Here is a 22,123-nt window from a genome sequence, read left to right as displayed (position 1 = left end):
ATTAGCACAGAAACTTCAGACCTGCCCCTCCTGGTATTATTTTCTAAGTTCCACGACCCAGCAGAGGCGTGGCAGTTAAAGCTTCACAGACATTTTCCTGATGGAGCATTTCTGCATATTAAACAGCAGCTTACAAACAGTCAATGAGTCCTCTGCTCCCACGCCTGATCAGCACAAAAAACTGAAAGGAAAGATTCGAGACTGGCAGTTGTCCTCACTAGAGACATTCAATGATGTGTTTTCTGTCTATTCATTCACAGTATTGACATGAGCCATTAACATCTGCAGAACTTGTTTTAACTGGCAAAAGTTGGGTATCTGGGAATTGATTGAAAAGGTCAATTTGTTTCCAAGATAGTTGAATTATATTCAAAATACATTTCCATAAAGTGCTAAAAGAAAAATAACGTATAAATGAGATTTCCAGTAAAGTTTAGGACTTACTTCCTTTTCAACGTGTAACGAATTTGGTCAGTATTAAACATCTCATGAAGAGGCTTTCAATTGAAAGCCAATTGAAATTTGGGGGGAATCAACCATAAATTGCATAACTCTGGATTTCAAAGAGTGCACATTTAGCTTTTCATTTGAGTTTAATATATTTTATTTCCCCCATTAGTACATAAGTTTTGCCCACTCATTGTTGATTGTCAAATGATCTAGATTTAAAAAAAAAAAAATCAGTGACTTGAATACTTTTATTTCATTTTATAAAATTAAATTTTTGTAAGCAGATTTATTACTGCCAATGGCTTTAAACACCTGGTATCTTAAAAAATATATGTAAATAAACTGTATAAATTGATATTCTTTGAATTAGAAAAAATATAATTGCAAAAGCTAGGAACTATATAGACAGGTTTGGGAATGAAAAATAATTATTTTAGAAAGTAATCACAAATTCATATATATACAACAAAGAACGTATATTTTTTGGATCTCATAAGCTATTTTGGAGGTACATTTTGACTCAACACACAGACTATTCCAGACCAAATCAGCAGGAATGAACAAGTAAGTTCACAGATCATACTGCTTATGTTTCCACATATTTGATTATTTTACCTACTGGGTTGTAACATAATTATAGATTTTTAGTGACCAAGAAATGAAACTAAGTTTCAATTTTACTAGTCTGACTCATAATAAGAACTATGCTCAGTCAACATTTTAATAAAGAGATAAGCATTCTGACAGAGGCATAAAGAACACCTGAACCAGACATTTAGCAGTTCCCAGCTAACGTGTCAATAGGGTCAATGTAAAATCTAGATTTGTTTTGTTTTGTTTTGTTTACAGTGTTACTTCTCAAGTGTCAAGTATGGGGTGTTATTTACATAGAAAATGGTTAGGTTGTGTCTCTTCTGATAAATGTGTAGGAACAGTCAACAGTTAGAGGACAAGCTGGCATAAACAAACATCTGTAAGGAAGCCCTGAGCATATTTAAGGGTGTAGGTGGGGTCCCTGACAGGAGTGGAATACGGAGGGTTTTCTTATCACCTTAATAACTTTTATAGTGATTATATGTTGAAATGATAGTACTGGCTATTTCGAGTTAAATAAAACATTTAAAAATGAATTTGGACTTTTTAATTTTTAATTTTTGCTAATGTGGCTTCTTCTAGAAAATTTAAAATTGCACATGTGACTTGCATTGCATTTCTATTGGCAAGCTCCCAGAGGACAGGAACTCACGCTTGCTTTACTTTGTAGTTGTGGAGCTAAGCGTGGTGCCTGGCACCCAGTAGGTGCTTGTTGTAAAACTGTTTGTAGAATACATCCCTTTAGAAGTGATAGTCCTGACCCAGGTTAAGTTTTCATTTAAAAAATGATGTTGTATTTGATACATGAAAAGGAATATAGAAGTTTCTTGCTATCCAGACACTGGAGCTGAATAATTTGATAATTATTAGACACATTCCTCGTTATCTGAACTCTTGGCTACCTACCAAACTCAGAAACCAAAACAGCTCTGGATAGCAGGGATACTTGTATGTAAGTATCCAAGTTTGAAAGAAAATAAGAAATACAAGACGACTAACACTAGCAAAATGATCTATGTATCCTTCCTGATTCTCCTCCTCGGTCTGCCCCAAGTAGAACTGCTGTCCTAGCTTTATGTCCATCATTCCTTATTTTGCTTTTTAAATAGTTTTCCATGTGTGTATCCTAAATAGTGTATAGTTTTCTCTTGTATGTTTTTGCGCCTCATAAAAAGTTCTCTACAGGCTGTAGTCTTTTAAAAACTGAAAACATTACGTCATTAGCAATTCTAACTCAACATTTCTTACCAAAGCAATATAACATGTTTAGCCAGAATTTAAACACCAATGATTCGCCATGTCCGACAAACCTTTTGTTTTAACATGTTTAGAAGTTATAAAATGTGGGCAAGTGGATTAATTAAAATGAGACAATGTCATCGTACAGAAAACTTCTTTAAACATCTATGCAAGTGACAGAGATTTTAAACTTAACCTGCTATTACCTCAATAATATAGAGGACTATATTCTTGTAGAAGCAGTACAAAATGCACTTGGAGACTCTGTTATAGTTCCAGGCACCATGAACCATCAATAAATTCTTCAAATACTTGAACTAAAAGAAGAACGGAGAAGAAATTAATATTTTCCTCTTCATCGTGTCAGCTGACTGAGATGAATGATGTTTTGCAGAAATGCTGCTTTACCTGAGCTATGGAGTAATCAGAAGAATTAGCTGCCTGAAGGCCTTCATTGCCACTTATGCCAACACCAACATGCGCCGTCTGTATCATGCTGACGTCATTTGCTCCATCACCAATTGCAAGCGTTATGACTTTGACTTGTTTCTTAACCATCTCAACGACTTCAGATTTTTGAAGAGGAGAGACCCTTAAATTAGAACAAATGAGCAATTAACTCTGTTTTCGGAAGGAAAAGAATTTTGAAATGTCATTGTCTTGAAGATAAAAAAAAAAGCAGAAGATCCAAATGAATATGTAATTCTATGAAGAGCCATGTGGAAAAGCCTTAGGTTTGCAAATGTTTGCTTCTCTGTTAACCTCGTTGCCACTTTAAGGGAAAAAATAAAACTGAAGTCTTAGAAGCAAACCTGTAGGAGACAAATAGAAGTTACAATGCTTTGTTAAGCACTAGTTTACCAGTGCTAGTTTATTTTTTGCAAGTTTGCATTATTAACTGTGAAAGAAATAACATCTGAGTTTCAGAAATTCCATTACTTCCTAGCAAATAACATCAGCAATTCTAATTCTTCACATTTGAATGAAAAGTCAGAAAGGCTGTTGAATGGTAGTCCCAAAACTAAGTAAATCCTATACTCTTCCTGGAAAATAAAAGTTTTGAGTGTCTTAAAGCTGATCTTAGACATTGTACTATACGTTTAAAACAACTTAAAACTCTGCTTAAATTAACAGTAGGAAATTGGCTAACCTCTCAAGCGGTTCTCAGGCACCACGGTAAACCAACCAAAGTAAATACCAAGTGTTTGGCTACATAGTTCATGTGCCTCAATTTTCTTCCAAAGCTACTCACCAACGGCCAAATGGAATCAAGCAATCTTTTATATAAACATGGATAAGGAACAGAGAACAGCAGCACCCGTATGAAAATCACTTTTGTTTTAACTTGGACCAACTTATCACAGACTTCGAAAAGCCACTTAAGAAAAAAAAATCCCACAATGACAGAAGGGTTCAAAGGCAGAATGCATCAGCATAATTAATATATTATCCACACTGTATTGGAGATCAAGGAGAAAGAAAGGAAAACAAAACCGTGAACTGGCTCAGTAAACTATGGAGATGGTCCTGCCATGCTAAGAAACAACTAATACACACAATGTTAGTGGACAAAAAAAGTAACTCAGAACAAAATTCTTTATCAAGGTTAAGTGGAGTAGGTGTCCAATAATATCTGCTCGGAACATCTGGTAAACCATTTATTACTCCATTTAAAAACGAAGATCATTGCTCTGAAAGGTTCAACATCTTGCCCTTTCCTGACTGTTTCTTTAGGAAAAATTCCTAGCAGTGGATCCTCTGCACACGTCTGTACTTTCAGGAGGCCCCACTGCCCTTCTGAAAGGCTTCAGCCAGGGCAGTTCCGGTTTTTAGTGCAAGTTTGAGAATCACTGCATTAGACTGTGAGCAGCTTGTAGAGTGAACCAGTGTCTTCATCTTTGTACTCATAGTGCTGATTCAAAATAGGTACTCAGTAAAGGGCTGCTTTATGAAAGATTTATTTTTAATTCTTTCTTTCGATTTCCTTTCAGAGTCTGGCAATTATACAAAGCGACACAACTGTGACTACAAGGGCATGGATGAGTATCAGGCCATTAACGGGCTTTTTCACTGTCAGATTTTTCTTCTAAGCAATTTTCATGTCATTTTCAAATTTTATTTAATTTTTCTTAACAGGGTAATATAAATTGGTAAGCCCACTGGCTCTCAGCCAATGTTTTACACATAGACTATAGAATGTTCACGAAGAAATGTTCTAAAAGGCAAATGGGCAATGGGCATGAAAAGAAGGAAGCATTTGAAAACTTTTATCAGGTTCCCTTCCCAATTTAACAAGCTCACAATATAAACACATTTTGAAGTCACACCATGAGATCAATGCTAGAAAACTACTATTTTTTCCCCTAAATGTACATGTAATGAAGGAGACATGTCTGCGTGGTGAGCTAATATTGGTGATTCAAGAAGCCTCAGAAAAGACCGGATTAAACTTTGTTTTCTTTCTTCATGGCTTCTACAGGTAACTACTGCTTTCTCTGCTTTACACTGCAATTTTCAGTATCCCCAAATTAAAAGTGACTGAGGATTTTTATCAGCTACGGGGGAGTCGTTAACACAGGCACTACAGACAGAATACAAATCACCTTGGCAAGAACAATGCCTGTTTAAAAACAAAAAAATGATGATGTGGTGTCAGACACTCCCCAAATCACACTCCAGCCACTATTAGTAAAGGCATCTGCTTCCATCATCAAGCTAAAGTAGACAACTGGTTGGAAGAAGACTCAAGAAACAGTGGAAACCCTCATTATCTGATGGGTTTGAAAAAGCATCTGGCTGCTACACAAAGATGTCAGATTTAAGTGGGGATTCACAAACAATAAAATATACATACTAAAAACACATAACTCAAAATATAAATACACAAACTTGTGATGTAGGGCAAAGACTCTTACTTTGCATAGGGGTCTGCTGCTTGAAATGCTGCATTTAGTTGCAGAAACCTCACTCATGTGGCACCGTCCATGGCTGGGTTCATTAAGGTGGAGGTTAGAATGTAATGATGCCTTCCACCCCAGTTCATTATATTACTCAACCCCAAATTCAACAGCAAAATTTTTAGCAGCTCACAGAGTCTTTCGAGAGCATTATACCCGGTTTTTCTAGCAACAATTTTGACTAGATTATTATTTTGAAGACTTATGAAATATTTAATTAAAGGACAATTACTTTAAGAAGTAAACAGGGGGCGGGCTGGGTGGCACAGTTGGTTAGAGAGCGAGCTCTCAGCAACAGGGGTGCCGGTTTGGTTCTCACCTGAGCCATTGAGCTGCACCCAAGCTGAGCTGCCCACAGGTGGCAGGATGGCTCAGCTGGTTAGACAGCGTGCTCTTAACAACAAGGTTGCCGGTTCCACTCCTACATGGAATGGTGGGCTGCACCCCATACAACTAGATTGAAAACGACAACTGGACTTAGAGCTGAGCTGCGCCCTCCACAACTAAGACTGAAGGACAGCTTGACTTGGAGCTGAGGGGTCCTGGAAAAACACAATGTTCCCCTTCCCCAATTCCCCAATAAAATCTTTTAAAAAATAAAGAAGTAGAACAGGAATAAACAGTAATATTAGGGAACAAGCACCCCCAGATTTCCTGTAAGCACCAAGTTTGCCCATGGGAGAAGTGCAGGCGTGCCCTGAAGAATACCCTTCCAGCTCTGAGCAAGATGTGCTGTGGGCATCGCCAGCATGTGTTAGCGAAGGAATGTGGTTTAAGGGGACTCAGTTAAAAAGATCTATGTTCTTAAAGCATCCATTTTAAAAAGTGAAGTGTTCCTTGGTACAAGGGAGTTACAAGATAGCAAAACAAATTAGAAGACATTAAAAGTGAGTGTAGCATAAAGCTTTTGGATACAATTACCAGTACTTGATAATAATTTCAGAGGATGTAGAAATTAGCATGGGCTGCAAGAGGCTTCCTTGATGAGTCAGAATTTGACTTGGCTTTGACAAGGAAAGAGCTCACCGCAGGTAAAAGAAACAGCATATATTCAATTTCTTTAACTTCATGTTAAAAATTATCCACAATATATTCCTTTCTACTGTTGTGCTCCTACCTCACAAAAGGTCACTTACTTCACTCATTAGAGTTTATTTTCTTGACTTTTGTACATTTGTTTCTATATTTGTACAATTTCCATAATCGTCTAGAACAATCTTACCACACAAGTCAATTCTTCCAAATGTCTACCCAAAACCACACATCACTGATTGAGAATATCTAAAATCCTAATTTTACCAATACCAACCATGATCCAATGTATAATCCAGAAACATCATAAAAGCACTGTTTTCTACCCTACGTACATATTTATTTTATTTTATTTTTCACCACCCATGGGTCTGTATCAGGATTTAAATTATTCACAGTTCTCTTCCACTGTTGCTCTTTATTCTTTGGGAGAAAAAGACTACCTCTCCAGTATGTGCTGTAAAGTTCCGGCATTCTTCCCCGTGGCTCCACAAACAGAGGGTGGTCCTTTGCTATCCAACGTAGCAGTGCATTGACTGCAATATGTTTTTCAGATATTATTTTGGCTGTAGTTTCTGCACATGTTATTCATTACTTTTCTTATTTGCTATGTAGTAACTCTCACTGCCCTGTGAACATTAGAGTGCAGCACTGGAAATTTTTACCATGTCAACTAGAAAGTATATAGAGTGGCCCAAATTATATGAGCCTCATTTTGCACTTTTTTAATGGAATTAGCTAAATGAATCACCTTTTGGAATGGAATATGGATAAAGATTATACGTGCATGTATATACACAGGCACATAATAAAGAATATTTTAAGGGACTTTTTATAGGTACACAAAAGGAGTGCCATAATTTTATCTTACTGTATTGTGTCTTAGGCGAATAGCCTTAAATATCTCATATAGTAAAAATTATGCTGATAATACAATATTATCTCAAAAACTTAACATGGTAAACTTAAAAGTTACTATATAAAGTTGCCTTTAGAAGGTGAATCTAGGAAAAGAATTTTAAGAACGTGGAGGAATATAGTATTTCTTTGCTATCCTGAAGTGTTTGTGGGGTGACCCTGTATTGATAGAGCCTCTGGATTTACTAAGCTTGGGGGTCTGCTCCTGGTGACTAGTTAGAAATCGGAATCCTTAGTGGGGTGATCTGCTGTACTTTCCTTTGCAACAAACTTCCTAAGATTTCTCCTTGTGAATATAAGTCTGCTTCCCACTGAGTCATATTCTGCTGACTAATAAAGAAACTACAAAATGAGAGAAAATGCTAGGAGAAAAACTTAGGAGAGCTCGATTCTTTTGTGAACTAAAACTTGTTAGGGTCTTAAAAAATTTTCAACTGAGGAGGAATTAAAATATGGCAAAAAAAATATCTGTGTTGCATGTACCAAAATTATGCAAGTATTACAATACTTCTAGAAATTCACCATCAATTTATTACTGGAATGAAAACAGCTACTGACATAGCAAATCCTAAAAACGATACTTAGCACATGGTACATAATGAAACATTCAGCCACTTCTAGGTAAGAGAGCTGTGTTATTCAAATGACCGAGGAGTGAGTGCTTTCCTAGCCTCCAAAAGCAACATCTGTTGATATACTGTGTAATCAGAGGCATCAAGGGGACCTTATAACATAGAGATTGAGTCTACGGAAATAAAATACAGACAGTCTTTCCACAGGGCAAAAGAGGAAAGTAGCTTTTAAAAAGATTTCCTTTTACAATGCATTTTAGATGCAAAACTCTCTTGTGGAAGTTAGGTTGTTATAGGTAAATTACTACTGTCTTCAGTTTTAATGGTTCAGGCAAGTGGTGGATACCTATTATAAAGTAAACGGCAGAGGGAAAGAGTGATATGCAAGTGGCCAGAGATGAACCGATAGGTGGGGAAAGCTTGTCAGCTGTACTGTTCACTCCCCATGGTGCCCTGTGTAAGCAAGCCCAGGCTGACCAGTGTGAGGCGGGTGAGACGGGGCTGGATGGAGCTAACAACTCCCCTTTCATTACAACTGTAAACTGTGGCTTAGGCTTCTGGAAACTCAAAGTCCCCAAAATAACATGTTTGAAAAACAATAACCAATTCCAGGAGTATCTGCAATGCCCAAAAGCTAAGACCCCGGGAAAATTCCCACCATATGCCTTGGACCAGGAAAGTCAGAGATTTCTGGTCAACCTCAGGGCATGGAGACAGGCAGGGACAAGTGCCAATGACATGTGTGTGCTGAAAGACCCTCAGATGTACCTCAATTCCAACAGAATGTGGCTGCCTCTAACAAGAGCTGTGGTTGGGTAAAGGAACTAGGAGAAAATGGGTTCACTAAGCTCAGACTGAGCCCTGTCTCCAACTTTACCTCAAGTTAGAACCTAGCTTTTATCTTTCTCCCAAAGGGACATTACTGCCATTAGGGCAAATAGGACAAAATGGTCTCATAGAGAAAACTTTCGAGACAGAAGATCATAAGTACAAAATAACTAAACAACTATAAGAAAGTAGAACTAGTAAAAACAGATATAAGAATTTAAAAGAAGTATGATTGAAGAAGAAAAAAAACCTTGGAAAGATATGGGAAGATACTGGAAACACAAACTGAAACAAGCAGTTATAATGAAGAACCAACTGAAAATAGATCATATAAAAATGTAACTACTAAAAGAAAGAAGCTAATAGGAAACTGAGAAGTAAATATGATAGAGCTTGAAAGTTCAAATAAATAAACTGTCCCAAAAGACAGAAGGAAATTAAAGAAAAGATTGTGAGAAAAGTGAAAAAAAAAGGAGGAATAGAAGTGACTACATATATTTAGGGATTCCAAGAAGAGAATAAGAAGGAACAAAATGAAAAAGAATGATTAGTAATTTTCCAGAATTAAAGAAAGACGTGTGTCCTTAGATTGAAAGGACTCATACAGTGCCAAAAAATATATATAAGAAAAAGGTACCTATTCCTAGACACATTATGATTAGGATTTTAAAAAATTTCTAAAAGCTTCTAAAGAGAACAAGCAGGTTACTTACAAAGAAACAAGATCTGACATTGGATGCAACACAAAATTAATATCTTCAGTTCTTATCTCTTTATGGGGACAGCGGAAGGAAGACATACTAATAAAGACAATAAGCAAAAATATGGCTATCAAAACTTTAGAAATAACCAGACATAGAATAGATATAGATATAGATTGTAAAGATTTCAAACCAGGAGACAAAAATCTGATTTAGACAGTGGAACGAAGAGGGAGAAAAAACAAAACAAAACAAAAAGCATAATAAATGGAAAACACAAAATAATATAGGAGAAATAAGGCCGAATGTAGCGATAATTACAATAAATATAAATAGATTAAATTCATTGATTGAAAAACAGAGCTTCTTAGGTTGGATTACAACAAAAATATCCAGCAAAATGGTGTCTAAAAGAGACACACTTTATAACAACAGCTAATATAACACTTATTTGATCATTATGCGCTAAACTCTTTACCTGTTTTAACTTATTTCATCTCAGAAGAACCCTACAGGAGATAGGTCATTACTGTCGCCATTTTACAAATGAAGACACTAAGGCACAGAAAGATTATGTAACTTAAGGTAAAACACCAAGTAAGTAGTAAAGCCATAGTTGAAGCCTAAGCCGTGTGGATTTAGAGACAGCATTCTTAGTCACTATATTATACAGAGGAATAGAACAAAAGGGTTTAGGGAAAAAAGACAAGGCATATATGAAACAAAGGAATTTTAATACCAGACAAAATAGAATTTAGGACACAGAAAAGGCCCTAATGGTTAGAAAGAAATCTTTATGTATGATAGTATTCCTCTTACCAGAAATATTCAATTAGGCCATATAAAAGAAAATTTGATAGAATTTCTAAGAGTAACATGGTTTTTAATAATAGCTGCCAATGCACTGAATACATATATTAACCCATTAATTCCTGACAACCCTATGAGAACAACTATTTTTATCTCTATTTCAAAGATGAAGAAACTGAAGCTGGAGAAGTTCAGCAATGTATTAGTCAGCTAATAAGAGGTGAAGCCTGGACTTAGATTTCGGAAAGTCTGGTCCCAGAGTCTGAGTGCTAGAGCACATGGCACCGCAAGCAGAAGGAAAATGGTGGGTTGTTTAGTAAGTGGTAGTGGGAGAATTTGCTCACTATATAGAAATGAAAAACCCTGTATCCCTTTTCTTTCATAAGATATACAAATTAAACTTCATATGAATTAAAGACCTATGAGGTGTGATCCAACAATATGGTGAATGTTTAAATAATTTTAAAAAATTATTAAGGTAAAAGACACATTGCCATTTTGACTTTGTGGAAGAGCCAGAAGTCACATGGTGCCAGATCCGGTGAATAAGGTGGATGAGAACACACCGTAATGTTTTTATTTGACAGAAATTGCCATATACCAGAAGCGATGTGTGACATGGAGTGTTGTTATAATGGAGGATGATTAACAGCACACTTTAAAACACACCTTCTCTCAACCGTCACTCACACCCGACTGACTGCACCGAACAAGATGAAACTTGTCACACATTGTTACTAAGGTTCCATGCACCACTTTCCATATTGAAGACCCCCGCCTTTCCATTGGATGGCACTTGGAGCAGCATTCACTGTATTTTGTGATCACAATGGAAAGGCTCCGTGTCCCACATCACTTCTGGTACAGCTATTTCTGTCAAATAAAAACATTAGTGTATCCTCGTCTACCTTATTCACCAGATCTGGCACCATGAGACTTCTGGCTCTTCCCCAAAGTCAAAATGACCATGAAAGGTAAACATTCTGAATCGAATCAGGACATCAAGGCAGCCACCACAGCACAACTAAAGACACTCACGAAAGAGGACTTCCAAAACTGCTTCAGAAAGTGACAAGAATGATGGGATAAGTGTGTTCGAAGTGAGGGGGAGTATTTTGAGGGGGATTAATGGCAATGTGTCTTTTACTGTAATACATTTTTTTTTAAATTTAAACATTCACCATAGTTTTTGATCACATCTTTGTATATGGAAAACAGAAAGCTGCGAAATTAACAAAAGAAAATGTAGGAGAATATCTCTGTGAGTGGGAGGTTCTTAGTATCCCCAGAGCACAAACTACAAAGGGAAAAATTAATAGAACCTGACTACCTCAAGTCAATGATTTCTGTACAAGAAAAGAATACCAAAGGCAGAATTAAGAAGGGAGCTAGACTAGAAGATATTTACCATGTTTATAATCAACAAAAAATCAATGTCCAGAACACACAAGGAATTCTTGTACATAAGCAGAAAAAAAAAGATAGGAAACTCAACAGAAAGTTCAGTATTCTTATCCCTCCTGTCAATGTGCAACTTTTCTTCACAGCAACTGTTACCATTAACTTTATATAAGTCTGTCTGATATATAATAAGCCAATTGTTAAAACACACACAGCAATTACTGCCACTTTATAATAGGTGCTCAAAAAGCATTTGTTGAACGAATGAATAAACTTTAAAAGTAGAACTCTAGAGAGGCAAACAGTTAAATGAAGAAATGCTCAATATCCCTAGTAATCAGATAAATGAAAATCAAAACAACAAGGTGCCACTTTTCAACCATGAAATGGGCAAAGCTATAAATTCAGGAATGCTAAGTTTGATGGTAAGGTAGGGAAAAGCAACCCTCCTACATGGATCTGGGAGTACTCCCTAATGCAGCTGTTTTGGAGCAGTGTGGCAATTCTGATTGAAATGAAATATGCATACAGCCCACAGCCAAGCACTCCCATTCCTAAGCATATGTTCTAGAAAAACACTTGCATGGGCGCATAGAGAGAATACTTATTTCAGCACTTTCCATGGTAGGCAAAGATTTAGAGGCAACCTATGCGGCCATCACTATGGGAACAGATAAATAAAATGATGAATGTGCATTAGTATAATAGTAAGCAGTAGTGAGAAGAAATAAACTTGTTCTACGTCTGCTAACATGGAGAGGTCTCAAAATTGTAGAAAAATGAAAAAACGTAAAAAATTTATGCTGTAATAATCATTATAAATATACTGGGCATGCCAAAAAAGTATATACACATGACTTGTATTTACCTTTTGTTATCAGTATATATTAAGTATTACAATTTTAATACAGGTTTTTCCTTTCTTAAAATGTGTATACATTTTTTTGGCACCCTCTGTATATCAATCCCTAAATTCAACACACATATAACAGTATTATATATTTTTCATAGCTACACATATATGCAAATAAAGTATGGCAGATAGATGGGAACATATTAGATACTCGAGATTGTTTTCCTAAGGTGAAGTGAAGAGGAAGTGATGGGTTGAAGGGCAAAAATTAAAAGATCATGTAAAAATCAATGAAGAACTTGTTTTAGTTCAAGACTTGAAGGATGCTTCTGGATTAGGGAGAAGGCTCGCCTGTATATCTTCCTGCCTGATCCCTTTCCTGGCACCTTGCTGGCTCTTCTCTCTAGGACAGAGGGAAGTCATTTTGGTGACAGCAGGATCTAATGTTTGCAGTCTTGGATTTCTCATATATCTCTTGCTGAGATACATAAATATCTATTGACACCTCATTTTTAAAACAAATCACCTTCTGGAAATATTCATTTTTTTTTTTTAAGATTTTTATTGGGGAATTGAGGATGGGAACAGTGCTGGGGAATTGGGGAAAGGGGAACAGACAAGTTGCTGTCATTTTGTTCTTCAGTCTTCAGTCTAGTTGTGGAGGACGTTGCTTCACTGGCCCAAGTTGGCACCATCATTGCGCTCTTCCCAGGCGAGGCAGATCAGTCGCCGGCTTCTGGATGGCCACTCACTGCGGCTGCTGGCCGCTCACGGAGACTGCTGGCTGCTCACGGAGGCTGCTGGTTACACATGGTAGCCCATGGCAACCCACTGCAGCAGGGGCTGCAGCCTACGCCATCGCCGGCGACTCAGGGCAGCCCAGCTCCAGGTTGAGCTGCTGTTCAGATCTTAGCTATAGAGGGCAATGTCACTGGCCCTCATGTGGGATCTGAACCGGGGCCCTGCTGCTCAGAGCTGGCACTCCCAAGCCAGCTCTTAACCAACGCGCCACTCGGCCGGCCCATTAAAAAAATTTTTTTTTAAATTGTTTTATTCAAGGGCACAGAGACATTGAATGACATCTTCATCCAGACTGTGCAGTTGCCACCACAAAAAGTGTCAGTCATACTTGTGGATTCATGGAGAAAGGGAAACGTGCCAGGGGAGATGGACAAATATCACCGTTTTCAAGAAAAGAAGGTCTGGAAATTACAGACTAAGGAGCTTGGAGAGAAACTCATCAATATTCTAGGAAATGTCTGTTAGAACTGACCCCTCTACTGTTCATTCCACAGACACTCCACAGCAGGGGTTGGCTGGCTGATTATTGGCCCCAGGGCTAAATCCAGGTGGCAGCCTGTTTTTTACATCAGCTTGTGCTACAATGGCAGAGTTGAGTAGCTGTGACAGAGACTGTGTAGCCCTCAAAGCCTATAGTATTTACTATCTATCCCTTTATAGAAAAAGCTTGCCCACCTTTGCTCTATAAAATACTCCTTTCTCTTAGAGAATGTTACCTGGAGCCATCTAGCTCCTCTTTTACGCCCGAACCTAAATCTTGTCATTTTATGTCCATTTCTTGTTTCTCTGTCTGTTGCCTTGGTAATATGCCTCTCGTTTCCCAAGACTATCTTTCCCTGAGATGCTGTCTCTCCTTTCTCTCTACTCCATGCCCTGTAGCTGTTAGACCACCATGACCTACATCCTACCTGGTCTGGACTCCTGGAAGTCTAGTCTGGCTCAAAACACCAAGCCTTTAACTTGCCCTATGTGGGGATGGCTCAGGCAGGTTTATTAAAAAGAGGGTAATCACTAGATACCATCATGGGTTCAAGGAGAACCAGTTATGCCAAAGCAACTCTTCTCTTTCCATCACAATTGGGTCAACAGACTGACAGAGGAGGGAAACGTAGGCTCCATATAACACGTCTGTTGCAAATCAGAAAATGAAGTCGTTTCATCCTATCACTGTAGAATGAAAGGAGAACTGGAAGTAATCTAGTAGACAGATTTGCATTTGACTGAAGAATATATTAGAGTGCTGATTTATTGATCTATGTAAAGTTTTAGGAAGGCCTTTACTGGAAAGCTACAGAGTTCTGTATTTAAAATTGTGGTACAGAAAAGAATCATCAAGAATTTGCATGCAGTTAAAGGAGATATTATTCCAAGTTAGCAAGATACAAAACAGAAAAAGACTACAATAAACAAGATACCATTTAAGAGGGATGGTACTAGAAATCAAGATAGCAGTTACCCTTAGGAGAATAATAAAACTAAAGGGAGCTTAAGTGGGCCTCTGGGCTGCTGTCATGCTCAGATGCTTGATTCAGGAGTGTGTTCACTTTGTGAAAATTCACTGAGCTGAATGTACACTTATGCTTTATGTACTTTCCAGTACAGATTAACTCTGTTTTATCAGAATTATATAGTCTGCAGTTCTAATTTGTATGTTGGTGTGGGTGGTTTATCTTAATTGAGTCACATCTAAAACTATATATTATCAAATTACAGTGGGATTCTACAGAATTTAGATTTATCATATATTTTTAGATACTTCACTGTCAAATATGAACTTCCCTAGTGGTATATATCATAATTGGCTACTAGGCTCTAATATGGTCATGCAGTTCCTTTAATATTACTCAGTGGAGGCAGAACAACAAATGAGACGGAAAGGGTTGAGCAACTTATGATTATACTATGTTAAGCAAAATATGGGCATTTTATGAAGTTATAAAATTTATTCAGTATGTTCTCTTTTAGCCACACATGTATGAAAGAAATATTCTCTCAACATTTCCAACATTTATTCATATTTTCTTGGAAGCAAATATAGGGTTGACATTCATGAACAGTTTGTAAGTTTTCTCAAAGCCAAACATCTGCTTGGCATCCAGTGACGTCCACAAACTTTTTTCTTTAAAGGAATATCTGTTGAGTACTTATTAGCTTCATTTGTGCCTTATGACTACCCTTTAAGTCGAACAATTTATTTAGAGCAATCCGTACTGTGTAAGGCAATCCCAAAAGATTCAAGAAGTAAATAAATCCTTTACTTAATGCACTCATGCTATGACAGGAAGTATGCAAAGTGTCCCTTTAGACCTCTTCTTGGAGGACTCCTTGATCGGACTAAGGTGAAAGGTTTTGCCTGGAATCCCACTCCCGAGTGACGACACTCACTGAGGTCAAGTGCTTTTTTATGCACTTTGGGGAAATCGCCTAAAAGGGGGTTAAACTTTGATTAGAGATGTTGCAAGTAGGGAAAAATGCTTACTTCAATTTAACTTCTGCTTTTCAGAAGACATCAGTACATCAATTATGGAGAAGAACGGTGATTACTAGACAGTCTAAAAGCTGGAGGCTCTAGGCCAATTTTCAACCAACTGTCACAGAATGTAAGTTTCAATATATGTTTAAACTAAACTGACAACTACAGAAAAAATGTAAAATTCTTTGAAAGGCTGGGTTATGTGAACTGACGAGGATCTCATAAACCACATGCTATTTAAAACACGGTAATACTTCACTGAATATTCCCACTCTCTTCTGGAGGGAATATTAAAAGAGGTAGGACAGATGCTTCCCCAAATCAAGTTAATCCAAGCGGCAGACAGTCTCTTCCCAAAACAGAGTGGTCAACAGAAGTACGGTTCGTCCAAAATTTAAAAAATAAATGAAAGGGCTGGGGGAGGTCCTCTGGCCCAGAAGCTTTCAAGCTGGAAGGAGATGACCCAGGAAGGGTGCGTGTGTGCATGGGTTTCTCACCTTTCTAGGGTAGAGAATCTCCACTCTTTAGACATCAGGCTCCCTGGAGGACTTGAATCACTGCTGTATGTTAAGCTCCACATTTTACAGGTCACAAAATCAAGGCCCGGGAGATACCATTAGGTATCTGAAGTGCCAGCGAGATGGCATTAGAATAAAAATTTTGTGAATCCCAGCTAAAACACCATTATACCAGCAATACAAGCTATAAGACTTAGGGCATAAAATACTGGTAACCGACACAAGGAAGTATTTCCTGGTACACTTTGCAGAATGGCTCATGATGTTAACTGTGTACACAAATCTTCACGAGCCTTGGAGCAAGCTTCCCCATCCCCTCTACTTGTCTAAGGAGTTCCAAGGAGTCTGTGAAACCCCTAAAATGATGCATTCAATTCTATATGTTTGTGTGTATGTGTATTTTTTTTTGGAGGAGATGGTCCATAGCTTTCAGTTGTTCTTCAAAAGTACCTGTGATCACACCTAACGGTAAGAATCGGTGTACGTGAGCAAGAGAATAGAAGGGAAGAAAGACCACAAAGGAGTAAGTTTATGTTTATAACCGGGAAAACTGATCACAAACTGCCTTAACCACTAGATGCATGTTTCCTATTAAACTACTCAAGTTACACAGGTAAATGTGCACAGAGGTAGAAACAAAAGCTGCATGGTATTCATGAAAATACAGTACTTGATAGACTGGTAAAAAACAGATTTCATTTTACTTCTTGGGTTTTACATACTTAAAAAGAATTATCTGAGGCATAACATGCAACCTTCCCTTTGTAAACCAAAACCAGGACTCCAAAGCCCTGAGTAATTTCGGGGCAAGGGGATTATTTCTGTCTCTGAATATTCCCTTCAGAAAATGGTGGTGAGTAAGAGACATAATGACTACTGACGGAGAACAACTGTTTCTTTCAGTTCAATTGTAGACACTTCAGGGAGAACGCTCATCTTTTATAACTGTGTCACTTAGGCAAACACTAAAAACTGCCTTCTGCCCTTTATGCTGATAATGTCAGGGACGAGAGTGGCTGATGTAATCCTGAAGATGGAACTAATATCGAGGGCCTCATTCTCCATTACGGAAAGCCTTTCCCCTCTACTTCCACTCTAGCTCTGTCTAAAGAGAGGACTGAAGGGGGAAGGCAGATCCTGAATTATCTCCCTGTGCGGATGGACAAGAAATAGGTCGGAAAGTAGTGTGAGGGGAAAACCCATACAGCTAGAATGAACATAAATGAATCTGGGAAAAAGTACTGTACTGTATTTTGAAATGATGTTCAGAGTCTCTCATAATGGAGTAAAATGGAGAATTTCCTGAGCCTGGGAGATTATAATCATGTAAAACACCAGGAGTGACACTTGCATTTAATTGTAAAGAACGATGCACAGAATTGCCCACCTATGCCTCACCAGCGATCGAAGCATTATTGTGGAAATTATAGCTTGAAGTTAGTAAGCCAAATGACATGAAGAGGGCCCATGCCAATAGTTTAAATGCCAAGAGGCACCCAGCCAAGAAGGTGCAGAGACATAAATCGGCCAGTGGCACTGATGTGATTATGGGCTTCGATGAAGTCTCAAAGCCAGAACGGAAGTTGAACCACAGCCCTTAATGGGAAAAGAGAGAGTATGAAGGTAATTAGATGAAAAAAAAAGCTGAGGAAAGATATTTTACTTAAAAAACAAAACGAAACAAAACAAAACAAGCCTAACACTAAATAAAACTCAAGTGTCTGCATAGGGACCTTCATGGTCCTCAAACAGGCATAAAACAGGATGGAGGGAGGAAGGGGCCACACACATCTTTATAAGTTCTGTTTCGGGGCTGAGCTGCACGTGCATAGGAAAGTGTGATTCCCTCCCAGGGGCCCAGGGTCTGGAGGAGCACTGAGCTAAGGTCCATGTGACTTGTGAGCATCCAGAACACGGATCTCGGGAGGGAATTTCACAAGCAAAGAACATATTTTTTCTCCCTTGACTCTGCTTTCTAGTGTTTCCTCTCCCTCTGCTATTGTTTAATTTGTGGTTCAACTTTTTGAAGACTGGTGGGAGGCACTGTGTTAAGCAATGCTGTCAGAATGAGGCTCAGCTGCTAGGGCTGCCTTTGGAAAACTGGCCCCCCACATCTTTCAAACCAGTTGTGATTCTACTTAAAAAAAAGAAGAAGAAGAAAGGAAGATACACGATGAAGAGCAGGTGGAAAGTCTTATTCACCCCCATATGTGCATCGTCTAGGTTCAGCACACAGTAGGCACAGGACAGACGCCGCCAACTCAAGGGAGCTGGTCATTTTATCTAAACAGCTCTGTATTCTGTTTTGTTTCCACAGAGGAGCCAACAGTCATATCACTTAATGTGTTTTTGAGTAAACTTGTCTTGATCCTTGTGATCCCATTAGTGAAAATGATTAAACAACCAAGTCTGGCATAGTATTATCCCCATGAAGTGTCAGCGTTGAACTTTGCTAAGACTTGGTCAAGAGATTAGCAAGGAACTAAGAAAAGTCACTGGAAACGCCGATTTTAAAAAGTATGAGGACACCAAAGTGCAAACGAGAGAGTTAAAACAAGATAATTTCCAAAGCTTTCTTCGTGATGAAGCAAAGAGCCTGATTATTACTAATCTTAATTATCTGCACAGTATTTTATCCAAGAGCTTTAGAGTAATATTATTTATTAATACATGCCACAGAGTAGAATAATAAGCAACTCTTATTCTCTCAGTATGATACAATTATATAAGCTGAAATAATGCTTATAAAGGGAACTTATTATGTATGGTTGAAATTGTATTTCTATAATGTATTTCAATGGAAATTTAAGAAATACCTACAAGTCTTGGTGTATAAGTTTGGAGATACTATCATATACAGTATATTTAAGTGAATAAGCCTGGGCAGAAAAGAAAAAAAAAAGGTTTTAAAGCACAACATTCTTTTTTTAAAAAAATAAATATATTTTTAAAGAAAATAATAAAAGCAAACAGTACAGTCTGAAAAATAATATTAAAAACACAAATTCTAAGAAATTCTTCAGAAGCCCTGCTAACATTTCATCTCCAAGAAGAGAAAGCAATTTGAGAAAGTGCTACCCTGGATCTAGTCTTACCAGCTGATAAGGTTCAGTAAGCAGATGGCGAAGAAGGAAATGCTTAGTTTTCATGCGACCCGAAGGGAAGAGACTGGGCACAGTCAAGGATATACTTTAAATTTTAGGAAGACATAGTTTAAACAATTTAGACAAAGGAATGGGGAAGATGCTCTGACAGGACGTACAGGAAGGACTGGAACTAAGTGGTTTACAAAAATACAATTCTATGAGCTAGGACTTGATAACTCAAAACAGATTTTATTTTAGGATACAGGCAATATTATAAATTAGAGGGTGAAGGACTGTACAGGCAGCAATTATTTTTCAAATAGCTAAGGCTTCAGAAAAATGATTTAAGTTAGTGCCTCCTATCATGCCATTCCCCCAAATAAACCCTAGCAGCACGATCAGAGATTTCACTGTAGAAAACAGAGCCTTTACAGAAATAATGCCAGATGCAGGTGAATAATCAAATTTTAAACACAGAAAATGGCAAAAAAAAAAACCCTGACAACTCAAATTATGAACAATAACTACTAGGGATTGTTACGACTCACTTTCAAAAACTCTGCTAATAAATTCTATCTCAGTTTGTGAACCTCAAGTCTTTAAACCCGAGTGATTAAATAAATGAGTAACCTGACATTTACAAATTCTGGATAGAATAACCTTAAGGAACTTTAAAAATCAAGAACTTAGGAGAAAGTCATGCTTCATTGAAATCTGACAATATTAAGGAGAGCTTACCTGCAGCAAATAACAGCTTTGCACGACAAAGCTAAGTCCAGGAAATACTGTCGTACTCCGAAAGTTAAGGCATACTTGAGGGTTTTCCCATCAATTATAAGAGCAAAATCATTCTCTTTCCGAAGAGCATCACCAAGGGTTGTGCAATGACGACTGAGAGTTTCCCTTGTTCCCTGTAAAATTAAACAAACAAAAATGCCTTCAACAATGACTCCCATTTTTTCTACCTTAAGGATGTTCAGCAACTACACTGATTTTTAGTGCTTTTTATGTTTCAAGTGGTTTTCATGTACCTCCACTCATTTGATTCTCACAAAAGCTCCTCAAAGGAGATGGGACAAACATTATCAGGAAAAGTAAGTTGCTTGCCTGAGTCATACATGTGTTCCTATAGGGTTGGGACCAGATTGCAAACCACCCCATTCCTCTGTAATCTTTGCTCAGGATTCTAACCACACAATCACAATCCTGCAAAAATATTTCCAGTAAATCATCTTATTAAAAAACGACACTGCCCTAATTTATGAACTAGTCAAAATTGCTTAGATGTGAATCAAGGGGAAAAGTTGGAGAATATAATTGAAATAATTGATGGGTATTCTTTCAGAAGGACTCAGTGCTATTGAAACTTAATTCCCAGTAACCAAGAGGAGATAACACAGTATCTGTAATCTCTTGCAATTTCATGAATTGGCTTCTGTAACTGTAATCATGATTTCATGAGGCTGTATTTTAGTTGGGGACAGTGACATGTGGTGTGGTAATCTTGATGGATCAAATAAAAGAATCCCTTCCTTCAGTGAAGAGTTCACGTTCAGGCACAGTAAAAACCTTTGGTGTCAAGGAAAAGCTTTGTTCACCTCAACTATAAAGAGAAGTTGTATTTGCCTATCTCTGTCAAGAACTGCTTGCTTTCCCAGCTCTTCAAAAGCAAAATGTTTCAGGATATTTAGTTTTTCTCCGCAAATCCTATAGACCCTTCTTATAACCTAATGGGGCCAGTTTTCTGTTTCACAAGAGCCCTGCCATTGTGAAGAAACAGAACACTGCCTCTGCACGAGGAAATATAAGGAACTATTTCCCTCTTGTTAGCGTTTTGTTCTGAGTGCTAATATTGAAGTCTGCAGTTATTTATACAATAAATACAAATATATATTTATATAATCAAATATGCCTGTAATAAAAAATACCCATAATACTTTTTATTATATTCGTGGGAGATACAATTATTGTTCCAATTTAAGAATGTGCTGCAGTCATTTCAAAGTTATTTTCACAAAGACGGGAGCAAAGGCATAGGTGATTAAAATTTTATATTGGGGATTTTTGAAGGTGTTTCTGCAATTATATTTAAATGTGGTTCACACTATGTTCTGGAATCTCAGAACCTGTGTATCAAAATAATAGAACCACATTGTACTGTAAAGGAAGACTACCCAATTTTCCCAGTACTGGAACTTGATTTAACATTTCCCCTGTTCCCTGTTACGCACTGACACCCAGGACCACCACATAGCAGCATTCTTTGCAAAATTTACTGTTCACACTTTACATAGAGGGGGAAGTAGCTGTGTTAATTTATAGGCCTCGCCCTCTTATTTACTGCCGGAAATTTTTGGCCCACAGTGACTTAAGAAAACTGAGGTAAATAGTGTTGGTAAAATTCTGCAAGCAACATTGACCAATGACAATCTATAGGAGATTACCCTGGATTTAAAAAAAACCCCACAAAAACTGTCTAGGTCTTCACATAGATCAAATGAATGAACAAATCAATGAACTGATGAAAACATAAAAATAAAATGAAACAATACTGGTTCTAAGGGCTACACATACAGGTATAGCATTTCCGCGAAATTTATTACAACCCTACGTAGGATGCCCTACTGTTCTCCCCATTCTGCAGATGAGAAGCATGAGACCTATACAGTTCCTTGCCCACCAACATCTGGCTACCAAGTAGTGAAATGAAACTGAGAATTAAATTTCTGTGCTAGCCTGTCATTCTCTGCACAATCCAGCAAAAACAAACCCAACTTCAGACAGCACCAGGCCTAGTAAATTATAAATGGAATGCCCACACATTCCCTGTGTTTCCCTAGAGCCCTCACCATCTGTCTCTCATCTCATCTCTACCGCCAACAGAGATTTC

General features: G+C 37.7%; 1 protein-coding gene across 1 annotated transcript in view; it reads right to left on the bottom strand.

Moving 5' to 3' along the window:
* Positions 1–22,123, bottom strand: part of ATP8A1 (ATPase phospholipid transporting 8A1) — a 211,590-nt gene that overhangs the window by 41,371 nt on the left and 148,096 nt on the right. Inside the window, exons 23-25 of the mRNA XM_019628491.1 lie at positions 19,972–20,144; positions 2,692–2,875; positions 2,490–2,600 (exon numbers count right to left, since the gene is read on the bottom strand). Of these exons, the coding sequence (XP_019484036.1) occupies positions 2,490–2,600; positions 2,692–2,875; positions 19,972–20,144 (468 nt within the window). The remainder of the gene's footprint in view (positions 1–2,489; positions 2,601–2,691; positions 2,876–19,971; positions 20,145–22,123) is intronic.

The sequence above is a fragment of the Hipposideros armiger genome, unplaced genomic scaffold (genome assembly GCF_001890085.2).
Source record: "Hipposideros armiger isolate ML-2016 unplaced genomic scaffold, ASM189008v1 scaffold_798, whole genome shotgun sequence".
In the NCBI taxonomy this organism is placed as follows: domain Eukaryota; kingdom Metazoa; phylum Chordata; class Mammalia; order Chiroptera; family Hipposideridae; genus Hipposideros; species Hipposideros armiger.
The sequence above is the reverse complement of the archived record's forward strand: the minus strand, read 5'-3'. Positions and strand labels throughout refer to the sequence as shown.